This window comes from Chrysemys picta, chromosome 9 (genome assembly GCF_011386835.1).
Source record: "Chrysemys picta bellii isolate R12L10 chromosome 9, ASM1138683v2, whole genome shotgun sequence".
NCBI lineage: Eukaryota > Metazoa > Chordata > Testudines > Emydidae > Chrysemys > Chrysemys picta.
The window spans coordinates 87,255,607-87,277,785 of record NC_088799.1 but is presented as its reverse complement, the minus strand read 5'-3'; the positions used below and the strand labels follow the sequence as shown (position 1 = coordinate 87,277,785).

The following is a 22,179-nucleotide window of genomic DNA, read 5'->3' as shown; positions in this document are numbered from 1 at the left end:
GCTGCTGTTTAGTTTAATGCATTAATATTTTGAACAAAGGAAGTCTGACTTGAATTGAGTATTTAAAAAAGTTCTGCAGTTACAGACCCTGATCTTAGAAATGTTACTTTTAGAAGTCACATTCATGGTGAAATAAGAAATTTAGTGTCTGATTAATGAGTTCAGCAATATATGCGCTATATTAAACTAAGTTCTTGCTTCAGTACATATATGCAGGGATAGGAAATTTAAGAAAGTATCAAATTAGGTGTAGTATCAAATTACTTCAAAATCCTTATTTAGCGGTCTTCACTGTAAAAAATAACCTGTAGCAAATCAGCAGTGACATTAGTGGTTGCTTTGTACAACCAGGTGCTAAAGAAAGCTAGCCCACTTTCCATGACATTTCTGAAAATTCCATCATATGTTGCAGAGCAGCAGTTCTCAACCCGTGGCCCAATTAGCACACAGCTGCGTGCTAAAGGCTGCAGGTGGTCCTTCGGGGAAGGGGTCCAGGCTCCCCCACCACCTACTATGGGGAGGTCCCCAGCTGGCCCTGCAGGGTCAGGGCTCCCCATCAGCCCCAGGGGTCCAGGGCAGCCATGTGATGGAGGACCAGGGCAAGCAGCTGGCCTGCTCTGTGTGTCGGGTCCAGGGCAGCCGGCTGGCCCTGTGAGCTCCGGGGGACCTGGCTGCCTTGCAGGGTCTGTGGTAGCTGTCTGGCACCACAAGCTCCGGCTGTTAGCTTTTTTGACTGACGCTGCACACTGAGTGGATGTTTTCAGAGGAACTATCCATGATGACTCCAAGATCTCTGAGTGGCAACAGCTAATTTAGACCCCATCATTTTGGATGTATAGTTGGGATTATGTTTTCCAATGTGCATTATTTTACATTTATCAACACTGATTTCCTCCGCCATTTTGTTGCCCAGTCACCCAGTTTTAGGAGAGCCCCTTAAAATCCAAAGCAGACTGTGAAAAGTTATAAGTAATTTTGTATTGGCAAATTTTGCCACATCGCTGTTTACCCCTTTTTCCAGATCATTTATGAATATGTTGAATAGCACTGGTCCCAATACAGCCCACTGGGGGACACGACTATGTCCCCATTACTAATAGACACATGTCTATCAATGAGCACAGAAGTCTACAATATCAAGTTCTGGGAGCTTTAGCGTAACCATTCACATTTAAGTCGTTTTTCCAGAGTTAGAGAAGATTATGTTTCATAACTGGTGGTCTGAGATATGTTCTCCTGTAAAACTGGTTAAATCCACTCTTCAGCACTGTATAAATAGCCCTGTGATGACCAGAGGACCACACCCCTTAAAAGAAAGATACTGGGGAGGAGAAATACAATTCAGCCAATAAAACAGGTTTGCTTAAAAATAAGAGCCAGACAGCAGAAGCTACATGAACACATTTACTGCAAGTAGCTCTATGGAAAGCCAAGTCAGATAAATATAAACACTATACAGAGCTTCAAGCCAGTCTCCCAAAACCGCAAATGCGATATGTTTTACAAAGAAAACAATGTAACAATATTTACAATGGAAGACAAAGCCAGATCAATCAGCTCAACTTTTAAACAGGTCTGAAGCAGAAATAGCAAATATAATGAACAGTTTCAACAATATATGTTTTAGTTTGTACAGACAATAACTGTCCAATATCAAATTAAATTTACAGGACAAACATTGTTCCATCATTGGTATTTTTGTACTATACAGCAGCATAAACGGGTAGCTGGAAGGTAGTATACGTAGTGATATGTTTTACATATTCTGAAAGTGTTCTTCCAGCACAATACTGAATAAATTAGTGGCTGTAAACTAAGATTCAAAAAGATTGCATATTTATTATGCTGTACCTGTTAGTATTTGTACCACTATATTTGAGGTTACCCATTTAGTTATTTATTCAGCATTTATTAAATCAGTGCTGTATATTGTACAATGGCAGCCTCAGGACCTAATATGTAAATAAGGTATGTAACATGTTCAATTTTTTCAACACAACCTTTTCTTTTCCCATTAGATGTTCTGAACTATCATTCAAATTTCAATTAATTTGAAAAAAAAATAAAAGCTTTAAAATGGCTGTCTACATATTGCCTTATTAATTTACTACGCCCAAACAAAAACTGTATGGCAAGACAGTATCATGGTCTATAGAAGTGGTAATATTTTTAAATGAATTATCAGAGTATGTTTAGCAGCAACTAGTAACTGTACTGACTAACTTCTCTTCCAGATTCAAGAACACATCTGTGCTTTTAAACTCTGCAGCAAGTATTTCTTTCCTGTTACTTTGTAAACTGATACTAAGTTTACAGAAAGGTCTTTACAATTTTGTGACATGTACATTTTAAGACTACTTAAAAATAGATTTTAGGTACACATCACTCAACATCAAAACTGACAGCATCTAATTTGTTATACAAACTGTACTAGTATTTTAAAGGTTGTATGTCATGTGAGGCAGCCCTACAAAACACTTGTACAATATACAATGTAGAGGATTACCAGCTGTGTGGTGCAGTACAGCATGAGGATTTGTGTACCACTTTTAAACCCCTTATCAAGTCAGTGCCTTTTATTATTATACATTGTATGTACCAACAACTAGTGTCATGCTTTTAAAGGTCATAGTGTTAAAAGCCTAAACTGATTTGAACCAAAATCAGTAAGAGTGATGCACCTAGCTCTAATTTTCTACAATTTATTTTTAATTTGAAATAATCATTGTTTGCAATTTTTCTTTAGGCAGAATGCATTAAGTGATAACCCAAGTATTTACTTCCCATTATGCAAAAAAAAAAAAAAAAAAAAATGGTCCCAAATTATAAGAGGGTTTTGGATGAAAGTAAGATCAGTTAGGGTGGTTTCTCTTTAAAAAGCTACAGCACACATCAATATTGTAAAGCAGAAGTCAAAGTTGTAGAAGACCCTGCACTTTCCCATTTGAGTGCATGAATGGCAACCTCGATTTATATTTTATACATGTTCATAAACAAATGGGCAGGGATAATTTAAGTGTAATCAACAAGACAACCAGCCCTTTAATCTTACCTTATACATATCAGAATTCTGAGCAACAAACTTCAGTTTAAGCTCTGACATACGATTAAAAATACTAAGCTCTGTGATCAAAAACTACCTCCTATACTATAAAGCAAAATATAATAAAGAGGTCTGTCCATCACAGATTTAGGTTCAGTTACATAGTTCTCTCCCAGCCCCCTCAAAAAAAAAAAAAAAAATTCTGACCTGCCAAAATATTTCTAAGCAATACATGTTTAAGCTAACGTACCAGAGAAACAAAACCCATATTAAATAGATCATCAGCCACCAGCTTTGACTTCTCAATATAAATAAAAACAAATTAGGGGGAGAGGCAGAGAGAAGTAAAAAGGAAGTTGTAGGAATCCCCTCTGCAGCATTCCCAATGCTTCTCAAACAAATGTGCTGAGGAAAAACAAATTCCATCACCAAAACACAGCTATGAAAAATCTTAATTCAAATTAACTCAACTGTAGACAGCTGATGTCTAAGCAAAAATCATTACAATGATGTGTGTATGTCTGTGCTGGTGGAAGTGAAAGTAGCTGGCTGGAGTTGAGCTCTGCTTCCAAAAGCACACCACAGTTTCTGGAGGTACCAGTAGAAAAGCCGCCTCTTCTAACAATGGTTTCCATGGCAATGCAGTCAGTCTAGGAAGAAACAAAACAAAAAAATACAGTCAGTGACACCAACAGAAAAACTATTTTCTGTTGAAAAGATATGGAGTTTACCCATCAAAACAAATGACATCTATTGAAAGTCGGACAACGGTGAAAAGTTCTTAAAAGGGGGTTAAACAAACAGATTCCTGCTAGATTCCTCAGAAGGACTATGGGGAAATCAAAGAAGAGAATACCTCACTTAGAGAATCCATCTCAAGTGTACATTATTCTCATTGCATTCTGGACAGGACTCCAAGAGTCTAGTCTATTTTGTGTAGCTAGCCCATACTATGCAGACATGATCAATAAAGCTCATAATTACTTGTGTGTAACTCACTACCAAATTAGACTGCTTTAAAGAGATACCTGTGATGTGACAAGGCTAGGTTATATACATAGCAGCCATTTATTACAAACATCCAATGAAAAAGGTGAATATTAGTGATTTTGTCACCCAGCTATAATTAAGATTGTGCATGGCTGCTGTAAAAACATTTCATTTTGACTCCAGTTTAAATGAAAAAAGGAGAGGCCTATGACTGGTGCCAGTCTTAACCCCGAACTTTAAGAAAAATCTATTTGGTCATTAAGTTATCCTCTGAGAAACACAACAGAGTTCAAGTGATTTTTTTTTTTCACTCTTCAGAATATGAATAAAGTGCAATTGATGGATGGCAACAGTACAGATAACTAAGATCAAGTTTTAGTTCAAACTCTCTGAAAACATCTAAACTAAAATTCTTAGCAAGAATTGAAGCAAGCTCTCCGGGTACAGCAAGATGGGGCACAGTAGAAATACGCAGAGGTCACCGAAGAGACATGGTGGGGGAAGAACTAAATGTTTTAATGACATGTGAGAGTGAAGAGTTATTTAAATATCCTTCTTGCAATGTTCTGAGCACCACCCTAAATGTCACATGATTCTCCTCATACCTTTCCAACACAAAAAGTCTTTCCTCCTTCACCCCATGGGTGGAGCTGAAAATTTGCAGCTCTTCAGCCAGTCTACTAGACCTCACCATCTCCTACTCCTGACACCATCCTCAGTTTTCAGACACGCTGGTGTCCTGAGCCCTAAATACCTTTCTTGACCCTATTTGCATAAAATACTGCCTCTTTCCTCCCCTTTGCCCTGAAGTTTATCAGGTGTGTCATCTATAGCCATTACCTCAACTTCTTGGATCCCCTACAATTCTGCTTCCCTCTATACTCTAATGAAACAGATCTTACATAGGTCTCCAATATCGTACTCCAGGGTATGTACAAGGGCCTCATCTCTGTACCCATCTTTCTCAATCTACTGTTTTCAATAGTTTTACACCATCCTTTTCCACCTTTTCTCCCTTGTGTGATATACTGTGTGTGTCTGCCGACTATTATTGTAGGCTTTTTGGAGAAGGAACCATGTTAAGTTAGTTCAACACCAAATGCACCAGCTCTCAATGAATAAATATTAGTACAAGAGAAGCAGGATTGGGGTGGGGGGAGAATACAAAAAAAAAGAGAGAGAGAGATACCAGTCTATTTTCACTCTAAACTGAGCAATACTGAACTTTGATTCAAAGGCCTGTAAATGGACCAAGACCTTTTAGTATTTAGTAACAACAAAATGCCCAATTACAACTCAGAATAGTTTATGATATAGGAACTTCACTTTTTATGACGCACCGAGACACATCATGGTCTATGGAATGAATACTGGAGAGGGAAGGCTCTGACAATCACTTGAGTGGCTTTGGGCAGGTCTCAACCTCTGTCTCAGTTTCCCCATCTATAAAAATGGATACAATACTTATCTCCCCCACAGGTGTATTGTGAGGATTAATATGTTGTGACTAGTTAAAGCCTTGTGTAAATGCAATGCACTATTATGCAAATCTATGAGGAAGCTACTGCTAAATGGACAGGAACTGCATCAAAAGGACAAATTCTTCAGTCTGAGACAAAAATAAAAAAGTGTATAGAACCAATACCAAGCTGTTCTGGGGTCTCAGATAAGTAATTTCTATTTTCTTGGCCTGATGGGAAGCTATTTAATTTGAAGAAAAATGACAATGTAAATTAAAATCTAAATCACTACAAGAGAGGTATCTTACTAACACGTCAAGTGTGAAGAAAACCTTCTATAGCATTTAACCAAAAGAAACTGTAGTAACTACACATTAAAGGCTGGGTCAATCACTTAAAAAAATGCCAATCTCAAACCCCAACATTGTGCTGTTTCATAGCTATCTTAATCAAATCACAAGCTTTATATAAAATCATTTCATTTTACACACACGCTGCAATTTGGTTAGCAACAGCTTTGAATTTGCTTTTGTTTTGTAAAATAAAGACATGGGTTTTTAACTAGTTTTCCTTTTTAAAAGAAGGATGGCTTTTGTTTTAGGATCAAAGAATGAAGGGGCTATGCATCACACTTACAGAGTCACAGAAGCTTTTTCTTCAGTGAGGCATGCAACCAAAGCAGCACCTCGTTGCTCACATTAATACAGCTGAGACTTGCATATTAACCTATGTTCACTAGTAATAAAGGTTTCCCACCCCCTCCCTTGCTTCCTATCTACAAGCTTACATAGAAAAAGGAACTTAAAAAGTGTCTGTACTTTTGTCTATAATTTTTTTCTCTACATTTAAGACAAGATACACCTGAAAAATGTTTGACTAGTTATTCTACTCTCTCCAGTTATACCCCCCAAAACATTTTGGGCAATGGCAGCCAGACTGTTTAATGAGACCATCCTAATGTCAGCCATGACAGAATTCAGATCCCCGACAATGTTTCAAACCTTTTATAAAATCCTGGAATATCCTAGTTGCCAATCACATATAAAAACAAAACGGGAAGAATTTGATCTTCTGGAAAGGGGAACTTGCTTACCTTGTAATTCTGCTTCTTTGAAGACAGCAGGCCAAATTCAGAAGGAAACCTAAGCAAGCCTCAGTCTAGAAGTAGTCAAAGTTGGTGTGATTCTTTTGGGGACCAAAAGAAAGTGCATCATCGTAGACAATACACCAACTCAGACTCCTTTAGATTCACAGGGTGAAAGTCAGCATATTTAAATTAATCTAAGTGGAATTTAACTCAGACCCCCTGAAAACTATTTATGCCCACTCTACTGCTGTCTAAATTGGTGCAACATATATACCGAGGAGCCAGAAAACGGTGTATTAATGTGTAAAACTAAAGGCCCGCTCTACTTTAACTTGCACCTTTTTCTGGCATCCCTTGACATAAATTACATTACTTTAAATAGATGTGTAGGTGTAAGTAGCTCTAATGGGGTTTAAATGCAAGGGAATTTAAATTACAAATTACCTGTGAATTTGGCCTATCATCTCATAAGATTCTCACTCTTGGATCTCAAGCCTCCAACCTAAAACTAGCTAATAGCTTCCAAAGCTATAGTTATTAAGGGCTGAACCCCTATTCCCCCCCACCTTCTTCATGCAGTGGAACATTTCAAACTGACAGTTTGAGTAGTACAACCCTCTGGGGCCCTCAATAGTCCGTGCTTTTTTTGGGGGTGGAGGGAGAGGAGGAGTAAAAGCATTACATTCACTTATGTACTACAAATGTAAAGGAAAAGGAAAGGGGGGAAAAAAACCACCACACACCCAAAAGCAAATCCCCTAAACTTTGAGGGGAGATGGATAGATAACTGAGATCCTGCAAGATCCCCATCACAAATGGAGCATATCTGCAGTTACCACAATTTGAATGGGTGGTGCTTGGAAGTTCATTCCTAGCTGAAGATTGACCACAGGCAGAGAGGCCCATAGATCATCAGTTGTTCACAAGGAATGCAAGAATTCCAATGCTATCTCAAAGTCCACCGAGGTTTCCCCATGCAGACACATGCCATAGGTACTGTTACCATAGTTGCAGCCAAAAGACCTAATGCGGAGTCTGATCTGAACTGTGATTTGTAAATCCTCATTTTCAAACTGGTGAGGTCTCCCTGCCAGGCAAACAATGTCTTGAATTTTGTTCTGAACAGGAAGATCTGTGCTGGAATCCACCCTGCAGTGCCCCTTTCATCTTAGCAGTACAATTCTCTCTATGCAACAAGCCAAGTCCTGGAGTAGCTTACTCCTCAACCCCAGTGTTTCTGATTTTCATTTATCTGATAATGTAAAGACACCTTAACATGGGTGCAAATATAAGGAACCTTAATAGTGCCAGATATGTTCTACAGGCTTAGTGTAAATGAGCATATGGTCCAACATCACCTGAGCGAATTTCTGGACTCCTACCATTTCATTCTGATCAGGAGACCCTCCAGGCAGGGAACTTGGGCACACTTAGCATGGCTGTGAGAAGAAGCGTGCACTCACACACATTCCTCCCATCTGGGCACACCCACACCCCAAAAACTGCAGTGCAAAGAGTTTTTCTGTTTCCATTGTTTGACTTGTCACTGATGTTACATATTACACTGTTATGTCTTTGGAAGGCTTTTTAAAATACTAGAACTAAGTACTATAGAAAATTAAAAGTAAAATGGTAACATCAAGAGTCTATTGTGCTAATTGGGCACATTAGGCGGGGAAAGGGAGTTTTTACAACTACCTAGAAGCCAAGAGAGGTTGGAAATTTGATGGAATCATTGGTGACTGTAGGTAGTAGGTGGATCAACCGTCACTAGATGTTAAAGAGAAGGGAGTAAATGGACCATCAGGAAGGTCTGTTTTCCTATACTCTAGAAACTTCTGGAAGATAAACAGGGCTTCAGATGACATAGTTTAATATAAATCTGACTTATTTTTCTGTCTTCGCAGTATTCAATTCAGTAGGTAACACTGTTATATGGAAACTATAATATATATGAAAGCTGTTCATCAATACTGCAAATAGATTAATATTTAGTAATTAAGATTGTATGATTGTATCTGACAACACAACTAACATTGAAAGAAGCAATAGAAACAAGCAACTGAATGGACTAAAGTAATGAAAAGAATTCTTCTATAACATCATGTAAACACTGTCAAGAGTTAAGTAACAAGAGAGAAAAGATTTGTGTTCATCTGAAAGTGCAGAAAACTGATTTCTTTGGATTCTTCAAGATCAAATGTGCCACTGAATGAAACTCTCTCTCAAAGGGGAAGGACAGACACTGATAAGATTGATTAGCTTGCAAGTGAGACACTTTCAATCTCAGGTGAGCAAAGTCACTGAAATGTAGCCACAATAAAAAGTCCCTATTCCTGACCTTTCAGGAGCTCTTCATAAAAATCTGCTTTTCAGAAGCAAGTCTCCCTTAGTCTTTAACACCACAAAATGGCAAAGATCAATTGTTTATTATGACATATAAAACCAGAGGCAAAAACTTGAACTTAAAAGAAAACTGCAGCTTTCCAATATATTAATAATGTTGCCTTTAGAGTAGCCTTAAAGTGAAAAATTAAAGAAATGCTTGAAGTACCTAGCCCTGGGCATACTTCTCCAGGTATATTTAAACCCTCAAGCCCATTACAATATGCTACAAAGAAACTGCTTTATCTCTTATTCAAAGTGTTGTACTTTTTTTGACTTGGGTCAGATTCCATTTCAAGGTTTTTATATGAAAAACAAGTTAAGTATCCAAAAGCTTTGCAAATCACCTCCAAAGTATAATTTCAGGGATAGATTCACTGCACTGCAACACCCAACTTTTTGTGCCTTGCCACAAATTGGACCCCACCACCACAAGTCTGGGATCTAAGAATGCCAGCAAGCTCAGCAGAGAGCTGCCTAAGCTAGCCACACCTTTAGGGACTTAGGCACCTAAGTCCAGGCCTGAGGAAGGTGCCTATCTGTTCAGGATTCTCAGGCCACATGCTCACTAGTGGAAACATAGGTGCCTAGGGGACTTTAATGGTGGAAATTTAGGTGACTAGGGATTTTAGACACCTACAAAGTTAGGCAGCAGCAGGGTTCTGAGGACCTCAGCAGCACCTAAATGTTGGACTTAGGCACCCAAAAGGCTGTTAAGCACCTAAGTCGTTTTGTGGATCTAGCACTTGGTTTAGAAAATTAAACTATTTCTGTTCACCTTGGATTGCTACATTTTGGTCTTCCAGCCTACCCTGCTCTACATATACCAATCAAAACTACTCTTCTCAACAGTTTGGAACAAGAGAGTCCACTCAGCTGTGTATGGTCTTGAAGTTTTCTGACTCAAAGGATCAGGGAGGGAAGAAGGGATAGAAGAGAAACCAGGAGTGAAAAAGGTAAGGTGGAATGGCAGTAAACTGACTGCTTGGACAGCTTTAAAGGGTGTAATTTAAAATAACAAACAAGAAAAAAATCCCAATGCTTTATACATAAAACTGTAAATTTTTCATAGAAAGGTAATTTACAGAGCTACAAGATTTAGGGAAACAGAACTAGACTACAGTCTTTATAAATTAGATTCCAAACATGCTGCACCCCATTTGAACAGACTTGGGATGTCTGTATATTTCAATTTACATTTCATTTCCTGCAACTGTAGAGTTAAGTTCAAACAGAGAGAAGAGTCAGGATCCCGTTTAAAAAAAAAGAAAAGGACATTTTAAACATACAGCAGACATCTTCCACCCTCTAATTACTCCTCAAAGAAACATATGCTAAATTATCTTACTTTTCACAGGAGTGGACATCTGATGACTTATGAGTGAGTTGTAAAATTCCGTTAATAGAAAACTTTGCTTATAAAAGATTTTAGTACAAAGTCTGACCATTTGGACAATCTCCTGCAGTAACCTGGATAAACCTTACTGAATGAAGTTAAACTTCACCAAATTATGTTTAATAACTTTGGGGTCCATTGTATTAAAAATGCAATTGTTTATGTATGACTATGGAAGTGTATGCAACTTCTCTAGGAAACGTGACTAATGTAAACAATCGAAAATGTCAGCAACTTCAAAGGACTTTTTGAAACAATGTAAACTTTTAAAATTAAGTGGGTTTCCCAGGAAATCTGTAGGAGGAAGGGAAGGGTATGCTAATGTAAACCCTCTGGTTAGAGGGGAACTCCCTGTTTGAAGCTTTGCCCCCCTTAGCAGGGCACTGTCTGGCTGATCACCTATTCACAGTCTCTTCAAAGACCCCAAATTGGATAAAGGACTCACTTCCAGATTCATGGGGGTTCTTGTTCTGAGCAAAGGGTGTTAAAAACTTGAAACCGTGAGAAAACCACTGAGTGGGGTTTGAAGGACTGCTCACTAGCCAGAGCCCATGCTGGAGTTAGGTGATCTCTGGTGAACTTATTAGTATGCGTTTAGGTTCTTTTATTGTTTTCTCTGTACTGCTTTTACCTTACGAATAAAATGCTCTTGCTTAGAAAGAGCTCTGTGGTAGATTAACTGGGATAATTAGACTGTTGACAATCCTGAAGAGAAAGCAAAGAGACCTCTTTAGGCAGCCATCTTTTGCTGGGGATATCACCGAGTACGATTTACCTGATCCAGCCTGTAAATATCTTGGTCAGAAGGGAGAGATACAGATGTCTCCACCCAAGAAAGGAAATGGCTGGGGAGTCAAGAGTAGATGCCTTTGCTGAATCACAGCAGGGAAATACAGATACAGTTGTGCTGAAGTGTGACACAGAGAATATCAGACTTCTGGAAAAAGCTGAATTAAATCCAGATATTAAGACTCAGAACCTAAACAGAGAAGCTGTCATTCAAATGTTATCCTCATGCAGCATGAATAAGAATCAATTACTTGAAAAAAATCCAATTTAAATTAAAAAAATTGAATGTAAATTAAGTTACAGGTTTATTTAAAAAACTATTTAGAATTAATTTTGAAACTGACAACCTATGTTAAGTCCTAAACTTATTATAATCTAAATAAAACCATTTAAATTAAAATATAAAAAAATAATATTAAGCAGTTTGCTGCCAAGTTTTAAAGGAAGTCAAGCCAGTGAACTGGTGGGAGTCACTGGCTAAGCACCTGGAACAGTCTGATGTGCTAACCCAGCTTTTGACAGCAGTAGGCTCTTCTGCACATACAGAGAGAATAGCTTCTTTACCTGAGTTTATTCAACTAGTTCAGTTCAATGCTTAGTTCAGTCACAGTTAAAAAATCAACTGGGAGCTGAAAAAATAGAAAGGCTTGTTTTCCTCTTTCAATCTATGAATAAAAGCTAGGTATGAGAGGGGGATTTACTAGTTCTAACATCATCAAGGATATAGTGACCAGAAACAATCACATCAATTCATAAACTACAGACAATACTTCCTTTGTTTTAAAAAAAAAATCAGTTAGTTTAAACAAATCGTGTTTTAAAAAATGTTTTCTCTTATGCATCCAATACATAAGGTACTTTTATTTAGTACAAAAATGTTAAGTGCTGGTTTGGGGCATTTTATTTGAAATGTAATTTCCATCCAAACAGATTTTGAAACAAATCACAAGTAAAAAATGACACACATAGTAAATAAAGAATGCATCGTTCACCATTTTCTAATGTTAAAAATGCAAACATTAAGAGTCTGAATAAACGTAAGTCAAGCTACATAATATCTAAATAAATACGTATAGATATAATGTACCCTCCTGGTTAGCAAAAAGCACCAAATTTAATGTAAAGGCTATATTCAAATGCAAATAAATATGTTTGAATGGCTATCAACTAATGAGAATCAACCTTGTTTAGAAAATAAAGAGTACGAATGCAAAACACGATTAAAATCAATGATTTAAATCAAGGTTTCTTGCTTGATTTAAATCATGATTATAAATCAAAGCAACTTAAATGACTGATTTTATCAATCCACGCTGTCCTGCTTCCATCATCTTTAATGGTTAAAAACTTCATGTTAAGAATGTAGACAGATAAAGCCTTCAAGGGGAGACTAGCAAAGTTTTCTTTTATTTCCTGTACTTTAAATTAGAGTTGTAGCTAATTCTGATTCCCCCCAAATCATACACAGATCGAAGACATCAGCACATAACTAGTTCCCTCCCATGGTCATGCACTCCAATGCTCATGCTGTTTAAGTAGACCACTGTGTTCTATGCAACCTCAGGACCTGAAATGTACATCCTAGAATGTTCCTTTGCAGGCACAACAGTGGGGGAGGGGAACTCTTAGTGTATTCTGATACAAGTCTTTCAGATAAGTTTCTCCTCCCCCCCATTTCCCACAAAAGGGTCTATCAAAACAATTTCTTTACACACTGAATAGTAGTTAATTTTTTGAAACACCCCTCTTGCCCTATATTCTTTGTTTCTTAGAGCACTCGTTTAAAATGGTACACATTCAGGGCCTGATCTGCGTGCACCATTTTTATACAATTGCACAGAAAAGATGCTGGCTTAATTTGCACACCTAACCACTATGACTACAAAAGGTAAACCAGACAATTCAGCACACGTTTAATTACGGTAATTTGCATGTGCAATTACCAAAACTGTATATACACATATCAAAGATCTGATTCAGGAAATTCCTATTCAGAAAAGGCAGTGAAATATGTGCTTAAAGTTAAGCACATTAACCACATGCTTAATTGCTTTCCTAATGGGGATATATTTAAATACATACTCAATGCTTTGGAGGGCTCAAGTAACTGTGTCCAAAATGAGACTTGTAATTGTATGGATTTTGTACTCATAATTACATGCCTGACCTTTTAAAAAAAACAAACAAGAAAAAAATCTAGCCCTCACAGTGTTAACAAATGTAAAAAATTCCAATCCTTATTTTCATTCAGCAAATTTTATTCACAAACTGTTTAATTTACTTTAACAATTTTCTCAAAAAAGTTTGCAAACTCTCAGTGAATCTCAATGTCAAGGTGTCAAGAAGTAAAGAGTTTACAAATTAAAATGTACACAAGAAAGTGTGGAAGTTACTGTTACAAATGATCAGTACACATTTTGATTTATGAATTCATTTACCTGCAAATGCAGTTTCACTGTTCTTGGGGGGCCTACCATTTTCAGACGTTGTTAAAAAAAAAACCTTCTTACACTTTTACAACATCCTTATTTTGCAAAGAATGTGCCTTGTCTTTCGTAACAGTGTCTTCTGCTTTTTCTATTTTGGCAAATAGCGGTAAAGTTTCTAGGAAGACATTTTCTGACACACTCTTATCTTGTCTCCAGACACCATACTGAGAGTTAGGAAACTTACTGCCACTCAAGACAAGTATAGATTTGGGGGAAGAGACAGAAAGAGGGGGAATGTATAACAATTCAATATACGTTGGACAACACTACTATTTTCTCTTAAAATTCTGCCTTGAGCAGAGCAAAGCAACACCTACTGAAAAATTATTTACCTTAACTTTGCAAATTTTAGAATAGTTTAGAAATTCAAAACTTCACTTTTTTTCCAAAGACAGAAAGTGTGAAAAATAGTTTATATTTGCACAGAAATGTATATGCTGCTAGCTTCTAAACTACTATGGCCCAGATCTTGAGCTGCAGTGAAGCTGTACTTGGCAAAGCTTAGGAGAGGGAGTAGGATTAAAGGTGGATTTAAACCACTCTTGCATTTTGGGGCTCTCTGGTTGGTTCCTAGCATTAAGTAGGGCAACCTGTTTTACAGCCTATACCTATGGCCTCAAGAGGCGATTTCAACAACCTGGATTCTTGACAGTGTAGGGAGCAATCCCAGCAAGGGCCCTATTCCTGGCCATGTCCCTTGTATCAAGGGCTGAGAACTTGTCTATATTAGGAATGTCTGCACCCATGTAGCTATATCAATGCAAACCACCAGTCTAGAGGCACTATATTGATGGAAAGTGGGGCTCGCATCAGTGAGACTTACCTTGGTTTGAAACAGTGGCAGTTTCAAACTGAGGTAAACTGCAGAGATACTATACATCTGTGCTGGTGGTTTACATCCGTGTAGCTACACTAGTGAGAAAATCCCTAATGTAGAAAAGTCCTGAGACCAGGGTGATTTAGCAACTAGCTGGAGAATCTCCTAGGCAGGGAAAATTCTCAGAAGGCAAAGTCTGCCAAGTTTAGGACTGTTTTGTGCCACTGGAAGATCCAGCTCTGAGAGTTTAAACTGTTTTTTTCTTCCATAATATGGTACTCATTGGGCAAAGTCCAGCTCCCACTGAAGTTAATGGGAATATGATTGAGTCTATTAAGAAATTAGGTACTGGTAGTTGATCAAGTTCTCTCACCAGCCAATTTCCTACTTAACTGAAGAGGTAAGTAAATAAATGGTATAAAATTTACTTTGAAAAGCAAATTTCTCTATTATGCTAGCTGATAATTTATGTAATTTGACTTAGTTTCTAGAACTGCAGTTCTAGTTAAATTTCAATTCTGAAATATTTTTCCTTTCAACTTCATTTAGCTGTCCTAAAGTGGTACAAAAGGCATACAATAAAAATAAATAAATAAATACATTTCTAAAAATCTGGGAAATTGTAATTTAGGAAAAAACAAAGATATCTTTCTGTCTTACAAGCAGCAATCCATGATACAACTATGTAATTAACAGATCAAAGATAGTTAAAAAAGCTTCATGAGTAAGACTAAATTGGGATTTTTCTCCACATCAACCTACTTTTCTTTAACTTACTTTATACAGAAAGATAATCTGAGGTTAATCTGTACACTTTTCCTGTCAGCACAACCCCACACAACAGTCCATCACCCTTGTACAACATTGAAGAAGATGCAGCAAATTCGAAATTCATTGCATTACCTGCTCACATCAATGACTAATATTTTTGGATAACATTTTTGACTGCAACTCAAAAGGATACAAGGACTGACAGACTACATGATTCACAGTCAGCTCATACAAATACCCAAAGATAAAAGGTACTTGGAGAAATAAGAACTTAAGATGGAACATGTTTCTATTACTTTAGACTATCACTGAATCACAGTAATAGCTGGGAAACCATTTACCTTTATTACATTTTGTAAGTATACAGAAACAAAGCAAGAATAATGCATCACAAGATGTACTTTTATAATATGACAAGTTTAGCTTAAATTACTGAATAACATTGATTCAACAATGTACAAAAAGTTGGGGATGAGAAGGGAAAATGCATTAGTCCTTTTCTGCATCGAAGGGGACATTGTCCACAGAACAGTGGAGTTTACATGGGAGGTGAAGATATGTTCATCTCATCCCTGCTCATCCATCAGTGGTTGCATCTCTGATAAGTCCAGAATGTGTATGTTTAGTAGCCTATTTTGTAAAAAGGTCTTCTCAGCATATGTCCCCCTCTACAACACTCCAATGTTAAATCTATGGTAAGTGGGGACAAACTGCCTTTTTTGTACATCAGGAATTATTGGTATATATCTTAGCAAATATAAATTAGTTAGAATCTAGTTGACATACTGGAGAATTTTCTATTATGTTGTAAATCTAGAATGTAACTGGACAAATGAAAGGCTGATGAAATTCCTAGAAATGTCATAATAATTAATCTATAGACATCTTTGCACTGGAGAGAGTCTTCCCAAAAGTGAAATAAATACTACAGTGGAGCAGTGAACCTTTAAAATTGTTTAAACAATTTCTCCTCATAGTGTGATCACTTCTCTGTTTTAGGTGGAGACTCCCTCCAAATTGACATAGGTGGATATTGTGTCAGATAATCAGCTCTCTATTCTGGACTGCTCTTCCATCCGAACTAAAATTTCAGTCTGTATTTCCTTGTAATGTCCAGCCATCAACTAAGACTTAAAATGAATGGCCAAAATAGAGCTCCCAATCTTTCCTCGGAAATTCTCCCTTGTCTACATCACTGTGGTCAACAACACCATCCTCAACCACTCAAGCCTATAATCTTGGCTCAATCTCTGACTTGGTCCTTTCTTTTGACCCACGCATACACACTGTGTCTAAATCTTGCCACTTCTTCCTATGCAATATCTCCAAGATCTGATCTGACCCTTCTTCTCCATCCATACTGCTGAAACTCTTGTCCAAGACCATATCATCTCACACTTTGACTTCTATAATCTTCTTCTCTCTGGACTCGCTATCTCTAATTTCATCCCCCTCAAGTCTGCTCAAAATGCTGTGCACTAACATTATCTTCCCGGCTCATCACTGACTGTCACCTCCCCTGTGTACACACTTTTTTTTTTTTTGGACTCCCCTCTGTCCACCGCATCAAGCACAAACTTCTTGCTCTTGCTTTCAAAATGCTTGACAACTTTATCAAGCCTTTTCTCTAATTGTAAGGTTGACTCCTATCTTCACTCTGCCAACAACGTCAATCTCCATCACCTGATTCTAACACTGCATCTACACTAGAGAACTTACAGCAGCACAGCTATACCAATGCATCTGCGCTGCTGTAGGCTGTCTCATGTAGCCACTGTATGACAACAGCAGAGAGTTCTCCTGTTGACATAACCCACCCCCAACAAGTGACAGTAACTATATCAGGGGGAGAAGTTCTCCTGACAACATAGCGCTGTGCACACTACCACATATGGTGGCGTAACTTATGTTTGGGGGGGGGGGGGGGCGGTCACACCCCAGAGCGACGTAAGTTTTGCCCACATAAGCGATAGTGTAGACATGGCTTCAGCTTCTCTAAAAGTGCGTTTAGACTTTCTCCCATGCTGCCTCTTATGAATGGGAAAAGCTCGCAGTCAAAATCCACAAAGCCGCCATACCTTATCCTCCTTCAAGTCCCTCTTCAAAACTCACTTCTTCTGTAATGCACACAGTGACCTGCAACCTGATGAAGGCTAGGCAAGTGGTAAGTTGCCTTTACCATTCGTCATGGGTTCAGAGTCAGACATCTGCACATTTCACAAATTTTATTACCCCATCTCCCCTGCCTTCCACCCCAACCCATTTGTCTCATCCACCTGTTAACTTTTGTCTTTTAGACTGTAAGTTCTTTGAGGGAGGGACTGATATTTTATGATTGTACAGTTCCTAAGCACAATGGAGCCCCACCTGGGCTGGCATCTAGGTGCTACTGCAATATAAATGTTAAATAATAATAAAAAACACAAAAATGACTGGTATCATGCAATTTTTGAAAGCTGTACTCATACTGTTGGATATGGCTATTATGTGGGGTTCTATATTTATGGTCCAAGTGACTTACAGATTAAATCTGCTCAGTTTACAAACAGGTTTCTAGCTGCTCGCCCTACAAACACAACTTACAATCTATAGGACAAACTGTTTGCCAGTGAAAGGGTAAACACATCGGATCGCTCTAGAACTATGAAAAGCCAGAAATTCTGGAATTTTACAGCAATAATGGATTCTGTATATCTAGTTACAGTTCACTATAGAGCATTACTGCTGAAGAAGACTGCTAAAATTTTCTAAATCACTGGCCTGAAGTACAACAATTTTCAGTAAGTGGAATGGATTTTCTTTTGGCTTTCATCCAGTAATATTTTATGTTTTGGATCCAATTTTTGCAAAGCAAATGCAACAAAATTACAGAGACCCCAGATATTTGTCAACATTTTAAAGAGAACTGTCATTTTAATAAGTAACCATGTTTGTCAGTTTAGTGTATCTTATTAATCTTTTGTACATTTTGGTTTTTTATCTTTATTTAATTACCCTGTCTGCTTCATCACATTGTTAAAAGCTCTCAAAACTTTAGTTGTCTAAAGAAGTCCATCATCAATCCCAACAACATTTTAGCTTCTCTTGCTATCTAGTTTAAAAAATTATACTGCAAACTCAGCTTTTTAGCAAGGGCTATAAACAATAAAACAAGCTGGCTTGGCATGGGTGGGAGCGAAGAACCACACTGTTCCCTTTGGGAAAAGATGTCATTCAAAAGTGCCTCACTAAGGCTTTATCTACACTGGAACATGGTTGGCAAAACTTTTGTTGTTCAGGGGCATTTAAACACTCCCCCTACCTCCTGAACGACAAAAAAGTTTTACCGACGAAAAGCACTCTTCTGCGGACAAAGCTGCTGCTGCTTGTTGGGAGTGAAAGTTTTTTTTGTCGGCAGGAGAGCTCTCTCCCACCGACAAACAGCAGCTACACGGCGTGCCTTTTAGCAGCACGGCTGTAGCGGCACAGCTGTGTCGCTAAAACGTGGGTAGTGTAGACAAAAAATTTAGCCTATATATTTAGGTTAACAACCCCCTCTCACACATTTTAACATCATTTGTAAGTATATCCATGAATTTTAGTTATATTAAATTATTTAGGGAAACTAAAATCAACCAGAAAAAGTTTACAAAAATTGAACTCTTACCATCCACCAAAAAAAAAAAAAAAAAAAAAAAAAAAGTTATGCTACTAAACAAACCCCAAAGGGAACTCATATTTACCGAATTTGCTAACACTATTGAGTTGTTAGCTTCTATAGTAAAAAAAAAAATGTTTGCACATTTAGTTAACGGATGTGATACTTTGTATAGTTTTATAATTCTATATAAATACAGAATACAAATAGATGGATCCATTATGAACTCTGTGTGTTGCCTACAAAACTTAACATTCACAATTAACAATTCCCATTAAACTGCTTATATCCACTTCCCTTACAATTATACACAAATCCGAAAACAAAAATATACTACTTTAAGTATTAATAACCACTGCCAATTCCCACTCTCTCCACATGTGATAAAAGGGTAGCTTCATGAAAACAACATGCTGACATAATAAACCAAATTTTAAGATGAGGGACAAAAAATTATGAGATATTCATTCCCAACATAGTAAAAGTGTTACTTCACAAAAAGAAGGATTTCTCAGTTATCCTTCATGTTATCATAGTTAACCGAACTATCTAGCTGGTGACTCATTTGTTGGATTCAAAAGTCAGATTTTCCAGAAAGTTATTTCTCTATGTACAGTGTACTTTTTCCAGTTAATTTCTTTCCAGACCACAAAACAGTGACAACACTGTACACCATGAAGTTTCTATAATCACTAAAGAAAAACTATCACATGCCATACAGTTTATAAATAGCAACGAGTTTTATTCAACCATTTAATTTTAATTCTTAGTTCAGTTGTCACCATATTCTTTAAGTTTCATGAGGTATACCTGATATTTGTTTTATAGTAGTTCCTAAAAGTTCAAGTTCCATTCTGCAAGGCACTGTACAAATATAACAAAAGAGCTTTAAGAGCTTAAAAAATGAGTAGATTTTAGTGTTCAACTGATCATGTGAATCATCAGAATTAAAAATGAAAGTTTTACACCACTGGAAACCTGAAATACCCCCCCTTTCCAAAACTATAAATAAACATTCCTTTCTAGCCATAGTTGTTTGCAAGATACTGACATTAAAATCACATCGGTGGAGGCAGTGGCTAGAGCACTAGACTGCAATTTGGAAGACCTGGGAGATTCCCAGCTCTGCCATTGGCCTGCTGGATGAGCTTGGACAAGTCAGTCTGTCCTTCGGTTTCCCCATCTGTAAAATGAGGATTGTGATCCTTAGCTCCTTGGTAAAGCACAGTGATGTACTAATGAAAAGTGTTATATACGAGCCAAGTATTATTCTGATTGGGTGTGGGAGGGACACATGGTGGCAAACTTCAATTTAACACTGTTTTAGTGGTTATATCTCAAGAATTGTTATAATAGAACTAATGATGTATACGTCTGAAAGCTTGAAAACGCAGCGTTCAAACAGAACAACTGTTAAAATTTTACTCAAAGGGACTCACTAGATTATTGATAATCAACATACAATAGCACAGGCATTTTACTTTTGTTCAATATTTGTTACTAAATACTAACTTTATAAAACAGTTTCACAAAATTTGCTTCAAAAGCTATGTGTCAATTTTAACAAGTGAAAAAAAAGTCCAATATATTTTCTCCATTTTACTGGACGAGCATAGAACCTCAAATGTGGAAACAGATCTGCTTATAGTGCAAGTGATCTCGTAAGCCTTTACTAAGAGAATAATAATGTGTACTTCTGTCATGGTTAAAAGTTTTGCCAGACTACTAGAGATTTATACTGTAAATATTCAGCAATACAGCAAAAGTACTAAAAAAATGTTTTAAAGTAGGCAACCCTTTTGCATTAACACCTTGTGTTTCATTACCTGCTGGAGGGAGCAGGAGAACCCTTTTGCAGGCCAATCAACTTTTTCTAAACATTGCTCCTGAACCAGTGATCAAAAGCAAAACCCCTCAAAATCCAAACTCTGACTAAGAACTCAAGAGCCTTTGGACACCATTATATGTTTCAGATTTGTCATCCTGACAGACTTAATGGATAAGACTGATTACCTCTGCCTCATTACAGCCTTCAGCTATCCCACAACTTCCTAATGTTCAAGGGTCTCTCAACTAACATTTAAACTGTTACTAAGGCTCATGAACTTTCTGAGACTGCTTCAGTTACAACTAGAACAGAACTGATCAGCTTTTCTTTCTCCCTAGTGAACTTGGATGAGTGCTTGTTCCTTCTCTTCTCTTGATCTGGCAGGCGTATTTTAATTCTCAAAAACGGGTGAGGACAACATTTGTGTTTCAACCTGTGTAATAGTATAAACTGATCATTAGATTGTCTTTAATATGCTAATTAAGCTACATGTGAGGAAAGAAGTCAAACAGCAATTTGCAGGGTGGGCCAATAAGGCAGCTCTCCAGGTCATTACAGCCATTTAAGTATGAGTCACACAGCAGTACACTATCAAAGTATCAGGACAAACAGCAGTAAAATTTTATCCCCTGCCTCCAAAAACAAAGATTTAAACAATTCTTTCCCCAGTTATTTATTACTCCAGTCCTCTTTTAGTTGAAGCTCAGTTGATACTCTCCTAGATTATTTTAAATAAAATTAGATTGAAGATCTTTTTTGTTGTTTATTTTACTAGGGAGTGGATGCAAGAATCCTTTCTTCTCAAAAGTGAACTGAAGGAACAAGTAGAAACAGGGGTCTACTGGGAACACAGGAGCTCCTAGAAATCCATAGATATCAAATTATGTCCAAGGAATACAACTACAATTCAGCCTTGCTAATCTCATATCATCCAAACCCAACTTTTTTCCCCATGAGTTAATGGATCCAAAATTCAGGATGAGACAAACCCACTAGGTCTTTTCAGAATAAGAGAGAATTTACTCGGACGGTGCTCACAAAAGTGAACAAGGTGAACTGCACCTATTGCTGCATTCCAGTGAGCATAAGAAAATAAAATAAATAAATAGAGGCAATGTCCAGCAGTAAGTAAACCTGAGCAGACTTAGGAGTTCCTGGAAGGATTGGATAAGCTTTACAAGCTTTTGCTCCCACCCATCCACAAGAGGAATGATGTGATTTCTACACCTTCAAATGCAAAATTAGGAAGAGAGAGTTTGAAATTGTAGAGGCAATAGTAGAAGGGCTAACAAGGCACTAACCTAAGACTCTAATTTAAGATGAAAGAGAAAAACAGAGATCCATTCAATATTGAATTAAAAAAATAACTTAGTCTTCCTCAGCAGGCATGGCTGGTTCATTTTCATTTTCTAGACTTGCTCACACATCACTGAAGTTACTAGTTATAGTACATGCTCCAGATTCTCAGAACAAAATTTTTGGTAGCT

At 37.4% G+C, this 22,179-nt stretch overlaps 2 protein-coding genes across 2 annotated transcripts in view; one reads left to right on the top strand and one right to left on the bottom strand.

Moving 5' to 3' along the window:
• LOC135973540 (uncharacterized) overlaps positions 1-22,179 on the top strand; it is a 904,472-nt gene that overhangs the window by 759,811 nt on the left and 122,482 nt on the right. The gene's annotated exons all lie outside the window — the stretch shown is intronic.
• Positions 1,392-22,179, bottom strand: part of IRS4 (insulin receptor substrate 4) — a 30,451-nt gene continuing 9,663 nt past the window's right edge. The window contains exon 2 of the mRNA XM_005291822.5: positions 1,392-3,693. Within this exon, the coding sequence (XP_005291879.2) occupies positions 3,689-3,693 (5 nt within the window). The 3' untranslated portion in view covers positions 1,392-3,688. The remainder of the gene's footprint in view (positions 3,694-22,179) is intronic.